The sequence below is a fragment of the Pseudoliparis swirei genome, chromosome 2 (assembly GCF_029220125.1).
Source record: "Pseudoliparis swirei isolate HS2019 ecotype Mariana Trench chromosome 2, NWPU_hadal_v1, whole genome shotgun sequence".
NCBI lineage: Eukaryota > Metazoa > Chordata > Actinopteri > Perciformes > Liparidae > Pseudoliparis > Pseudoliparis swirei.
In genome coordinates, this window is record NC_079389.1 from 20,205,411 (window position 1) to 20,219,573 (window position 14,163).

Consider the following 14,163-nt stretch of genomic DNA (forward strand, 5'->3'; position numbering starts at 1 on the left):
TCGCTGGGATGTTTGGTTATTATCCGGGGACCATTTGATTAGATTTTGGGATCAATCGGGTCAAAGGTCATGGTCAAGGTCATGAAAAAGGTAAAAATCTTCTTTTTACCATAGCGCGGTCAATTTTTATCCAATTGGCATGCAACTAATGCCAAAATGTTCATAATTCAATGCCCAATCTTGTGATATGCGAAGGCATGCGCTCTACCGAGTGCCCGTTCTAGTTGAATGTGTTTTAACTCTAAATCTGTCCTTCTGGTCACATGACATCTATTGTTCTGTCCATCCTGGAGAGGGATCCTCCTCTGTTCTCTCCTGAAGGGTTCTTACCTCTTTCCCCTGAAGGGTTGTTTGGGAGTTGTTCCTGATCCGATGTGAGGTCAAAGGTCAGGGATGTGTATGTGTACAGATTGTAAAGCACTCTGAGACTAATGTCTAATTTGTGAAATTGGGCTTTACAAATAAACTGAACTGAATTTACCGTCCCGTCTGACCTCTGCAGTCTCAGTGATCTCGCACAGTGGCACTTTTTAAAAACGATTAGATTGCCATCCGAGCGATTGTACCTTGGCGTGGAGGCGCAGCCAGCGGCTGTAGAGGGCGTGCTTGCAGAGGCGTGAAGCGCGGCCCATGTCGTCCTTGCCCGTGGTGGCGTTGATCACCTCCAGGGACTGGTCCCCCACCGTCCAGTTCACGCTGAAGTTGGGGGCCTTGCCCGGCTGCCGGGCCTCGGCGTTGCTTATACCTGGAGAGGAAGACGAGCGGCCGAGAAGCTCTTTTACCCAAATATTGCGTCTGGGAAGGAAATGTCTTCGAGCTTTCGAACCGTGGATGAAACCACGGAGATGAGATCATTATCGTCCTCCTCCGTCCTCCGCAGTGTCAGTGGGAACGTCGCCTCCCGCTCGCCGCCCGCGTTGAACAATGGATGTGGCGTCGAGCCATTCCCTCAAATGAAAGCCGCCCCCACACCAACTTATTTTCCTCCCTTTGCTTTTTTATTTATTTGTGTGCTGAGTTGAGAAGAACCACCGTCCGCCCGGGGGGACCGCGGGGTCAGAGGCGGCGTTCTCCCAGGCACAGCACTCCTCTGTAACCCAAGCCCAAATGGGAGATATATGGACGCCATAAATCCCGGTGTTCTGCTCCGTGTGTGTGTGTGTGTGTGTGTGTGTGTTAAGCTCATTGGTTCCATTTGACAGCACTTGTGGCAGAAGATGATTTAAAGGGGATGAAATCCTCAGCGCTCTTACGCCACAGCCCGTCACCGCTAAAAACTCTCTAAAGCGGAAAAGGTTAATATCCCCATCCCCCTTTATCTCCGTTACCCGACACTTCGAGAGCAACCGGGGAGGAGGAGGAAGAGGAGGAGGAGGAGGAGGAGGATGGGGGGGTTGGGGAGCCACACAGAGCTCCATCCAGGCCATGCGATGAGATGCCCCTCAGCCTCGTCATCCCCGAGGACGAGGGTCGGCAACCCACGGCTCCGGAGCCGCCGGCGTCTCTTAAGCCCGCCGGTTGCGGCGTTGACCAAAAATACTTCGTAAAATACACTTTGACTGAAAGAGGGGAGGGCGGGAATCGAACCCGCTACCTTGTGGTGACAGGACGAGGACTCGATCCCATGAGCCACACACGGGGCGACGCCTGCATAGTTATCTGATTCATTACCTCAATGGAGGCCGACACGCGACAGTGAATCATGTTTCTCCTCCTCATAAGAGTTAGATATTGTTATAAGAGGTACAATAGCAAGAATTGTCTTTACTCTGGTTCTATAATTTCATATATACAACCAACTAGAGTGTTTTACTATGACGATATATATACATATATATATTTTCAAAATATTTTGTTTATATATATATAACTTTACAAGCTGAGGTCGGCGACCTTTCCCCTCTTTAGATGGGAAAGGTCGCCGACCTCTGCCCTAAGATCTAAAACCAATGAGCCAGCGTCACTTCACCCGTTTAATTTAGAGTGTTCAAGAGGATTTATTGACGTGCATTTTGTACCATTACTGTAATGGATTTTGTTTTGTTTATTATTAATAGAAATTATAGTAAATGATGATGATCTGCGTCACTTGGAACAATTGTTAAATGACTCGTTGGCGGTCAGGTCAGCCTGCATTTGAAGGCTTTGGAGTGTTGGGCTTTTAGCCTTTCATAAACCCCAAGAGTATGAAAGCAGTTCAACAGCGTGTTCATGTGGTCACATTCGTGGATCCGGCTCGCTGCCGACAGCACAGCGTTAGCTAGCGGGTTGCCGCTTACGCTAAAAGGCCCCGTTAAAGGCCGGAGCCGCTACACCTGGAACAAAGTCCGTTTCTCCACCTCTTCTATGATGGCGTGTGTCTGTAGACATCACATGTGTGCGTGGACCATGTCTCCGAGATTCAACGAGTCAGCTGGAAACACTAAGTCAATTATTAAACCACTCACGACGCTAATGTTAGCTAGCTAGCCGGAGACGGTTGTCGTTGGCTAACCGTAAAAAAAAAAACGTTGTTGAAAAAAAGAAAAAGAAAGACTAAGAAAGCTTGTTATGATATTTCTGCCACCTTTAACACTCGTCTTTTGTGAAAGTCTGTAGCAAGTGTCTAGTTCTGTATGTAGTTCTGTTATATATTTCACAAAATGACGGGGTGAGGAAAAAGAGGGGCACAGAAACGGGGATGAATTCAATTCGAGGAAAGAAAGACGACAAAATGACAGAGGGCGAAATAAGAATGAAGAACTAAAAGGTTTTGGCAATCCTAACATTTAACAGGAAAATGTGACATGCTATAAAAAATAAATAAAAATCCTCAACCAAAAAGGTAAAGACTGAATTCCAAATCTTAAAAATGGAAAACAAAGCGCACGGATCGTGGAATTCCTGCTACCAACGACGCCACTGCCCTGTTGAGACTCCGCCCACTGCTGAGACTCCGCCCACTGTTGAGACTCCGCCCACTCCTCCTCTCTACCTCCATCTGCCTGATGGATCAGGAGGTCTGGATCGTGGAATATGCCGACTACCAACTATTCATCCACTCTGTGGTATTCATTGTGTTGTTACTGTGTTTTAATTTGTGTGTCATGATTCCTTCTGGTCACATGACATCTATTGTTCTGTCCATCCTGGAGAGGGATCCTCCTCTGTTCTCTCCTGAAGGGTTCTTCCCTCTTTCCCCCTGAAGGGTTGTTTGGGAGTTTTTCCTGATCCGATGTGAGGTCAAAGGTCAGGGATGTCTATGTGTACAGATTGTAAAGCACTCTGAGACTAATTTCTAATTTGTGAAATTGGGCTTTACAAATAAACTGAATTGAAAAAATTGAATGGTTCCTGGTCGCTACACGGCGTTCGCAAAAGGCCACTGCTGAAAAATGCAGACAAAATGTTAAAGCTATTTAAATTCCACAGGAACTAGGTAAATGTCAAACAGGAGGGGGGGGGGGACCCAATACCTGTCTCCCTGCGGTGGACAAAGCGGCGAGGTGGATGGATGCGTTTCCTGCTCACCACTACGTGGTACACTCTGATATCCAGTCAGCTGCACTTTGATTGGCCAAGATAACCAAAGGAGAAACGACGGTGTGAACACCATCGCGCCGTCGCCTCAGCCCGAGGTCTCGTCGCGTCAAAATGACATCCTTCGGCGTGAATCTCATTGTCATCACCGCCCTTCCCCTCCACTCCACTCACCGCTGAGGAGAGGCCTGTTGAGAGCGAACTGCTGGGGCAAGTCCTCGATCTCCGCGATGCGCTGGTACATGGCCCTGGAGAGGTGGTCGCCGTGGTAAAGGCTGCCGAGGATGATGCTGGAGAAGTAGATCGGCTCCGTGAAGTAGCTCATCAAAGAGCCCTGGATGCCCACCACGTTCCACCTGCAGACACAGCGCACAATATTGAGACTCAGTGTTGGAAATACACAAGGGCAAAGGGCAAAACTGCCCCTAAGGAATATCATTTTGCCCCCGATATCATGAGGAGAGGCAAAAAATGCCCCCAGAATTTTGATAATCTAATAGCGTTGTATTTGTATTCTTTGTTTTGTCGTATTGCCTGTACTAGGTAGTAAATCTCCTTTTTAATGATAAAAAAACAAAGAAATAAGTTGTAATTGTTAATAGTTGTATACAAAATTGAATAACAATAACGAAAAAGAAATAAGAATAAACTGTAATATGACTGTCTGACTTTTAAAAAATCTAAGTAAACACTTTGAATCTGTAGACGACTGCCTAATGGTCTTATTATTGCCATTTGATGACACTTGTTCATATACTGTAAGCCTAAATAAGTATATTTACTCTTTTTGAACAAAAGTTAAATGTTATTTCACAAGTATCAAAAAGCGCCCCCAATTTATTTAAATGTCCTACCCTGGGTGGACTTGGGCTCAGCCCTGGGGGGGAAGCCACGCTTTATGAATACTCAGAAAGTAACTTTCTGTTGTTGCCACCGCAATCCACAACCAGTGGAATACTTTGATTTCATGGGAACTAAAATATGCTTCGCAAACGACTTTCAATGCACGACATGTAGAAATAATTAGAATCAGCTTAAAAAAGTTTCCAGAGACCCGGCGGTGAAGTTCAGAGACTGAAAGCACAAAGAAATACTGTATGATAATGTGGAATGTGCATAAGCGGACACACACACACACACACACACACAGAGACGCATACAGCTGCACAAGCAAAAATATATTAGTACATAACCACCCAATGCAATCTGCCACACACACACACACACACGTGTACACTCTGGGGTATCCAATTTCCTTTCCTACAAACTTCTGTGTACTTCGATGCCGTGTCATTAGCCATCGCTCTCCCCAGTCATTTTCCCATTGACATGCTCTGTGAAGCATCGCACGCCCCACCTCACGGGGGCAGGGAGAGAGAGGGAGGGAGGGAGGCAACAAAAAAAAGGAAGGAGCAGAAGTTACATTGAAGACTTAAAAAGGCCCCGAGCCCATTCATTCATTACTAAAACATCAATCTCTAAAAACACGTCCCACGAACAATAGCATTTTTGTTTTTTAAAGCAAACCGCCGGGTGTCGAGGCTTCAGAACACATTCCTCAAAGAGGAGTCAATGTGCATTTGATCGGGAATATTCAGCACATTTGATGAATTAGTATGAATTCACGGCAACCAGATGGTGTATGTGGTATCGACTGTGGTGTGAAACTATTATTATTATTATATTCATGGTCATAAAGAAACGCGTCACCCAGTGTGGCTCAACGATGCGTTTGGACTATTTTCACAATAGAACTCAACGGCACAGAAGAATAAGTGGCCACACGATGCATCGTAGACACATAAATGATAATGCTTTACAATCTTCTCGTGTCGCATGAATATCTGATGATCAGAAACCATCAGATGCATTTAAGCAACTTGCATGACAAACACTTTGACTCAGCGTTAGCTCAGTAAAGTTAAGTAGAACATCATTTCACTAATGTTGTGTTTTGTCTTTTAAATAAAAATAATAATAATAACTTTATTTATGTAGCACCTTTAAAAACAATGTTTACAAAGTGCTCCACAGAGAGTCAAAGCAAAACAAGTGGAATGGCAAGAAACCAATATTACATTAAAAAATATATATTAAAATTTAAATTAAAAATAAACAATTAATTGAAAACCAAATAAATTAAAAATAAATCAAAAACAGACAAACTAAATTAGGGGAACCAAAGTTCTGCATAAAAAGACAAGATCACTTAAAAGTTGTTCTATACAAATGGGTTTTAAGAAGTGATTTAAAAGAAGTTACTGATTTTAATATATATATAGATATGAATATTTATCAAAGTGCTCCACAGAGAGTCAAAGCAAAACAAGTGGAATAGCAAGAAACTAATATTACATTAAAAATATATATTTTAAAATTTAAATAAAAAATAAACAATTAATTGAAAAACAAATAAATTAAAAATAAATTAAAAATAAATCAAAAACAGACAAACTAAATTAGGGGAACCAAAGTTCTGCATAAAAAGACAAGATCACTTAAAAGTTGTTCTATACAAATGGGTTTTAAGAAGTGATTTAAAAGAAGTTACTGATTTTAATATATACAGGACTGTCTCAGAAAAAATGAAAGTTGTATTGAAGTTCTTATTTTCTGTAAACAAATAAAAAAAACAAAAATCATCTGGATTCTAAACAAAAGAACTTAAAAATTTAATATTGCTATTCTTTAATATTGCTGATATAAAATTTAATATAAAAAAAAATAAATATTCAAATATCTAAAAATTAATGAAAAGGTATTTAACAAATCACTTGAATTGTTCAATTAACTCCTTGAATTGTCTAATTCTTCAGAACACCTGACCTGAACAAGTTAGCCTTGCATAACAATTTTTTGTTGTAAATCTTTTTTTTACTTGGTCTGAAAATCATAAATTTTTTTATTTTATAATAGGAAGTTATAATCAGCTATAATAAAAGATAAAAAGGCTATAAATATTTCAGTTGATTTGTAATGAATCCAGAATGCATGACATTTAATTTTTTACATTTTTTTTTTTTTTTAAGATTAAAACAAAGAATGAAGACATTTATATTCCCTGTATATAGATATGAATATTTATGATACAATTATATTGCATTATTCCATTGATTGCAATGCAATACAGATATATGCAACAATGGGAATTATAATGTACTGCGATAAAAAAAAGAAGAGAAAGTGACCAGCATTTATGAAGTATAACGTTTGTCTCTTGTACATACTACAATCATCATAACGCATTATAAAGATGTTTATCAAGAGGTCAAGTATCGTATTTTCAACATTGGTAAATTTACAATAAAGTAAACTTTGAATCATGAATATGTGTTATAATTTATCAGTGCTATAAACTGATTATAACTCATGATAAATATGTTAATAATGCATTATATACACAGGACATCATAGTGTTACCAAATAAGCTACAAGAGGTTTTAGCTATACAAGCAATACTAGAAGTTAGTAGGATGAAGGCATTGTTGCTATCGGTCTTTTTGTTGGATTTGATTATCCATCTTCCTTTACGGAACACTCGAAGATTCACAAAAACAAGGTGAGCTCTTCTTACTCTCCCTTTCATTTCAGGCAGACTGTTAGAGAGAGTGTGACATTACCAACATGGACCCAGAACCAAGAGGGGAAAAAAGAGCACAAGCCCACGGGCTCCTTCAGAGATACCGCATGAAATATTCCATGTGTGTGTGTGTGTGTGAAGCGAGTGCCTGATACTAGGTGTGATATTGCAATCTCAGAATTCATAGCTGCGAGCAGTAAATCTCACACTCGGCAGTCCAACAGCTTCAGAATATTGAGCGGTAACACAAACACAAACACTTTTTTCCCCCATCAAAACATGGTTACACAAATACACCAGAAAAAATACAACGACAAAAGAACAACACAAACAAGCCCACACACACACACTTTATGTTTTCGGAGGGATTCATTTTCATCAAACATCTCCGTACTTCTTTATTGTTATATTATTCAACACACACACACACACACACACACACACACACACACACACACACACACACACACACATACATATATATATATTATATATATATATTAAGAGAAAGAAAGGGGGAGGGGGGGGCAGAGAGAAATAGCCCACAAGCCTGTGTGCCAATGAGCCCATCTGAACAGCACTAACAACTGCATGTCCTCGAAGGGGGAAGAAAAAAAAAACAGAGGAGGGAGAATACGCTGTAATGGGGGAGGGGGCGCGGTCAAAGTGTGCCAGTCGGTCGCTGTATTAAATAGCAGCCCGGCGGCAAACAATCACTCAGGCGGGGGGGACAGGAGCAGGTAGGAGGCAGATTTCTCACCTGGTTAATAGCTGTGTCATGAGAGGGCGGAGTCAAAACCAGCAGACCTCTCCTGACTCTGGGAGCGCTAAACTCACAATACCTCATCTAAACTGAAAAAGGTTACATACATATATATATATAAAGATATATACATATACACATATATAAATACATACATACATATATATATACATATATATATATATACACATATATATATATACATATATATACACATATATATATATATATATACACATATATATATATACATACACTACCATTCAAAAATGTGGGATCACTTAGAAATGTCCTTATTTTTCAAAGAAAAGCATTGTTTTTTTCAATGAAGATAACATTAAATCAATCAGAAATACACTCTATACATTGTTAATGTGGTAAATGACTATTCTAGGTGGAAACGTCTGGTTTCTAATGAAATATCTCCAGAGGTGTATAGAGGCCCATTTCCAGCAATATCACTCCAGTGTTCTAATGGTACATTGTGTTTGCTAATCACCTTAGAAGACTAATGGATGATTAGAAAACCCTTGAAAACCCTTGTGCAATTATGTTAGCACAGCTGAAAACTGTTTTGCTGATGAGAGAAGCTATAAAACTGGCCTTCCTTTGAGCTAGTTGATTATCTGGAGCATCACATTTGTGGGTTCGATAAGACTCTCAAAATGGCCAGAAAAAAAGAAGTTTCCTGTGAAACTCGCCAGTCTATTCTTGTTTTTAGAAATGAAGGCTATTCCACGCGAGAAATTGCAAAGAAACTGAAAATGTCCTACAGCGGTGTGTACTACTCCCTTCAGAGAACAGCACAAACGGGCTCTAACCAGAGCAGAAAGAGAAGTGGGAGGCCCCGGTGCACAACTCAGCAAGAAGACAAGTACATTAGAGTCTCTAGTTTGAGAAATAGACGCCTCACAGGTCCTCAACTGGCAGCTTTAAATGGTACCCAAAACGCCAGTGTCAACGCCGACAGTGAAGAGGCGACTCCGGGATGCTGGCCTTCTAGGCAGAGTGGCAAAGAAAAGCCATATCTGAGACTGGCCAATAAAAGAAAAGATTGGTATGGGTAGAAGAACACAGGCATTGGACAGAGGAAGATTGGAAAAAGGTGTTATGGACAGATGAATCCAAGTTTGAGGTGTTTGGATCACACAGAAGAACATTTGTGAGACGAGAACAGGTGAAAAGATGCTGAAGAGTGCCTGACACCATCTGTCAAGCATGGTGGAGGTCATGTGATGGTCTGGGGCTGCTTTGGTGCTGGTAAAGTGGGAGATTTGTACCAGGTAAAGGATTTTAAATAAGGAAGGCTATCACTCCATTTTGCAACGCCATGCCATACCCTGTGGGCAGCGCTTGATTGGAGCCAATTTGCTCCTCCAACAGGACAATGACCCAAAGCACACCTCCACATTGTGCAAGAACTATTGAGGGAAGAAGCAGGCAGCTTGCTGTCTGTAATGGAGTGGCCAGCACAGTCACCAGATCTCAACCCCATTGAGCTGTTGAGGGAGCAGCTTGACCGTATGGTCCGCAAGAAGTGCCCATCAAGCCAATCCAACTTGTGGAGGTGCTTCAGGAAGCGTGGGGTGACATTTCAACAGATTACCTCAACAAATTAACAGCTAGAATGCCAAAGGTCTGCAATGCTGTAATTGCTGCAAAAGGAGCATTCTTTGACGAAAGCAAAGTTTGAAGAAAAAAATTAATACTTCAAATACAAATCATTATTTCTAACCTTGTCAATGTCTTGACTATATTTTCTATACATTTTGCAACTCATTTGATAAATAAAAGTGTGAGTTTTCATGGAAAACACGAAATTGTCTGGGTGATCCCAAACTTTTGAACGGTAGTGTATACACATACATATATATATATACACATACATATATACATATACACATATATATATACATATACACACATATATATACACACATATATATACACACATATATATACATATATAAATATATACATATAAATATATATATGCATATATAAATATATATATGCAGATATAAATATATATATGCATATATAAATATACACATATATATACACATATATATATATATATATATATATATAAATATATATATACACATATATATATAAATATACACACACATATATATATAAATATACACACACATATATATATACACATATATATATCTACCGGTATATAGATATATATCTTGTGTTTTCCTTATCTAAGTAAAGCTTGGTCAGAACCCCTGCATGACTAAATTTGAGGTCTCCAACCTATTTCGCCCTCTACCAACTTGGATCGCTCCACTCCGGACAGCCGCACTAAATCAGAACCACGAGCAGCACCAGCACTGCTGCGCCTCAAAGGGGCAACAAGACGGGACCCGCCCCCCCGGCCGACCCCCCCCCCCCCAAAAGGGCTCCGGGGAAGAGTTATGGAGAAGTTTTATCGTTCATCACGAGGGAGGCTCAGCGTTGCCTTGAACATGGACAGAGACGAAAGACGCCATGATCTGCCTGCAAAAGAAAAGCCCCGGGGACGGAGGATCCATCAATTCAGCCGTCCCCGACACTCCCCGGAGAAAATGATAGACTTGAAATGACAACGACGAAATGTGACGCAATTCATCACAGTGTGAAACTTCATGGCTAAATATGATGAAGCAAAATGTAGATTCTGATGGGGAACCATTTGGGGGAATATGCTACTTTAAATTCCTGCCAAGATGTTTCACTCGGCTTGAGCGTGCTAAATAATACACTCGGGATGGGGTTGGTTGGCGTCTTTACTTTGTGTTTCCACGTTTGCAGAGTTCATGCTAAGCTAAGCTGCTGCTAATGATTCCAAAGTATTCCCTGAACCCTCCTGTTACCTTTAGGGTCAATTTGACCCCATTCAATGTTTAACCCTCCTGTTACCTTTATATTTACTGACATATTTTACCCTCGGGGTCAATTTGACCGCAGCAATTAAAACCTCCAGAAAATTATTAGAATTAATATTGTTTTCCAAGTTTAAGTGTGAGGTACTTTATGTTTGTTTGTTGACTACCTAAATAGCCCTTTAAATATATAAAAAAGTTGATATTTCTTATATGTTTGACACAGTGAAAAACAGCCTGGGGTCAAATTGACCCGAAAGAACACCGACATTAAACATTGAATGGGGTCAAATTGACCCTAAAGGTAACAGGAGGGTTAGTGATTCTGTGTGAAATAACAGAGAGAAACCCAAAAAACAGCTCGCCGCTGGTTCCAACCGAATATGAATTACAATGTTAATTGCAAAGTGTCTCACACCCCTGATGGATAACTCTCCTCAGTTGGAGTCAAGTCACCTTGCGATCTTGTCGCTGCAGGACATGGTGAGTAGCCTCTCCCCCTGTAGCACCCCGTCCCAGGTCTGGATGGTGTTGCTGGACCTCACGGGGATGGTGCCCTCCCCAGACTCGATTTTGGTCCTCAGCTGGCCCCGTGCTTTCCGGTTGGGATGTCTGTCTCCTTGGTCTGAGCGACACGGCGCGGGAAGAAAGAAAGAAAAAAGAAAGAGATGCATTAAAAAGAGCACCGCTGTAGAAGCAGTCACGGACTCGTCGGACGCTTTTGGATCCTTATGAATGTCCCGTCTCAAAGGAGGGAGAAAAAAAAATGGCTTCCACAAAAGCGAGGCTTTTATTATTCATGATTGCGTGATCAATGTTTCCTACTGTTCCCCCAGCAGGCGCCGTCTATTCAGTGACTAATTGAATGTGGCTGTTTTCTATTAAGTCTGCCGTGTGCAACGGAAAACACTTTGACAAGAGCACGAGGGAGGTTAATCAGACAGACGGCGAGAGAGTGCTGGGCGGGCGGAGGACTGATGGAGACGGACGGCGAATGACAAAAAGCTCTAATTGCCAGAGCCTTGTTTAAATGCGTCTGTAATGCGTCTTTGGATTCTAATTGAATGAACCAAGGCATAAGAAAGGGAAACCCGCACACTGAATGAAAAAAATAAATATATATATATATATATACATATACAAATATATAAATATATATATATACATATAAATATATATATATACATATAAATATATACATGCATATATAAATATATATATATGCATATTTAAATATACACATATATATATATACATATACACATATGTATATATATATAAATATACTTTAAAAAAACTAGAATAAAAAAAAACACTCCGTACCTTCGATGCTGGCCTCGTGCGGGGAGAAGATCCGGGCGTCTCCGCAGGGCGAGGTGCTGATGTAGAGGTGGAACTGCACGTTGTCCTTTAACCTGTAGCCGCCCTTGTCGCACGGCACGAATATCGACTTCTGCTGGTCCTCCTTGCTGCGGTCGGGACACGGGAGACTTAACACGGCGGGGGAAAAAACAAGCGGCGGCCTGAAGAAGAGTTCACGGCGTCCACTGACCTGAGGAAGAACTCCAGCTGGGTGTAGAGGTACCTGATGAGCGAGCGCCGGGCGATGATCTCGGCGTGGCAGTCGTTGAGAGCCAGGCCGCGGTCGCTCATGTACTCGCCGTTGATGCATTTGGTTCCCGTGGAGACACAAATGACCTGGGCCTCCTTCACATCTACCCCTGTAGGGGGAGGGAGACGCATCAGGCAAAACATCTGGAGTAAACATGCTTTACATTGTGTTTTAAAGCCCTTGAGCAATAAAAAAAAAAACCTGAGTTCTCTGCGCTCTGCTTAACTCGGTTCAACAGGATGAGGAAGTGAGCAGGATGAGGTGAGCTCGGCAGCCAATCGTGGTCCAGTATGCGACGTACACAAATGTGAGGTGGAACCTTGAAGCCCCCAGAAAAGGCCGTCACACTTTTTTTTCTTCCCCCTCCCGATTATTACGTTACAGGGCTCTCAAGTTTTGAAGACAGGCAAGAGTGACATTTCCATTCAATTGAGTTCGGAAGGCTGAGCAGCCTGGTTCTGAGCAGCCTGGTTCTGAACAGCCTAGTTCTGAACAGCCTGGTTCTGAGCAGCCTTGTTCTTACCAGATTCCATAAAAGACGGAACAGCTACGGCCGACAGCGAGTAGCGATCTGACAGCGGCGTTCCATTAATCCGCTGAATGTCTGCAGTGGACCGGGATCATTCTTTTATGTGGAAGGCAGCAAAAATGGCCCAACTTAAAAATGTACTGATGTTGGAAAACAAAATACAAAAAAATATGTACAATGTTCTGAACTGTTATTCATCAGTACAATAATTTAGCAACTTGGTAAAAATGGAAAACGGGATTACAATTCCCGCAAGAAATACTGATGAAACGGGACTCAAAATGATATTAAATTAAATATATGGTATATTTAGTTCGTATTTTTTTAACTTTGGGGTGACACCTGAGAATAGAAGCGCCGACCGCGTCTTTCCCCACATTACGTACCCGTTGTCATGACGACTCCTGCCAGGACTTTCCGTCGTGCATGGGGGGAGGTGAAGTTTTCTGTCAGCTCACTGAACTTATCCACCACCAGGCGAGACACTGCATCTGCCAGAACCTGGACACACACACACACACACACACACACACAAGCCCACACACACACACACAAGCTTGTGTCAGATATGTCAGTTGACAAAGCTCTTCTGATGGTATCTTCCCCTAGAGCATCATCTTCCTGACAGTGTTTCGCACTCGGCTCCAAAACAAGCGTTGGAGCGTTGAAACGGCAACGAGAGAAAATGGGTTGAGCCCCTGAGGGATACCTCGCTCGCTTTCAAGCGGCGGCTGTTTGAGTTTGGCACGACAGTTATAATTTAAGTAAACCCCGAGCAGCAGATGTGAACAAAGTGTTTTCAAAAAAACACTCGGGTCTGAACCTCGAGTGAACTTCAAACTTCTTTTGTTCTTCAGAGCGGCCCCCTCCTCTTTATCGGTTGTGTCGGAACACGACGACAACCGAGAGGAGAGATGACGGCCGGGTGACCAGGAATTTAAGAGATGAGTCCAACATTACTTCCATGCTACTTTGGAGCCACTCGCTCGGAGCCGGATCTTTGACTTTCCGATGCTAAGGTCGCCTACGATGTCAGCATGACCAAACATTTAAAGTGCTGATAACGCAGAACAAAAAAAAGATCCACGTGTGACCAAACGATGCCTAAATGCTTTTTCTTTGAATTTTAGGCTTTGAGCATCAACAAAACAGCTCAAACTATAAAATACTCAACAAAAGTGTTTATTTTTATTTTTTAAACAGCAATGGACTCAAAACCAGTTGTATGGAGGACTCAAAATGACTTAAGTATAAATAAATAAATGCATGAATAAATAAATAAAT

The 14,163-nt window shown here is 41.6% G+C and overlaps 1 protein-coding gene across 4 annotated transcripts in view; it reads right to left on the bottom strand.

Annotated features, from left to right (window-relative positions):
• adarb1b (adenosine deaminase RNA specific B1b) overlaps positions 1–14,163 on the bottom strand; it is a 119,388-nt gene that overhangs the window by 3,458 nt on the left and 101,767 nt on the right. For all 4 annotated transcript variants that reach the window (XM_056430541.1, XM_056430519.1, XM_056430528.1 and 1 more), the window contains 6 exons: positions 13,266–13,380; positions 12,291–12,459; positions 12,062–12,207; positions 11,195–11,363; positions 3,694–3,875; positions 567–745 (listed from right to left, as the gene is read on the bottom strand). In XM_056430541.1, coding sequence (XP_056286516.1) covers positions 567–745; positions 3,694–3,875; positions 11,195–11,363; positions 12,062–12,207; positions 12,291–12,459; positions 13,266–13,380 — 960 coding nt within the window. The remainder of the gene's footprint in view (positions 1–566; positions 746–3,693; positions 3,876–11,194; positions 11,364–12,061; positions 12,208–12,290; positions 12,460–13,265; positions 13,381–14,163) is intronic.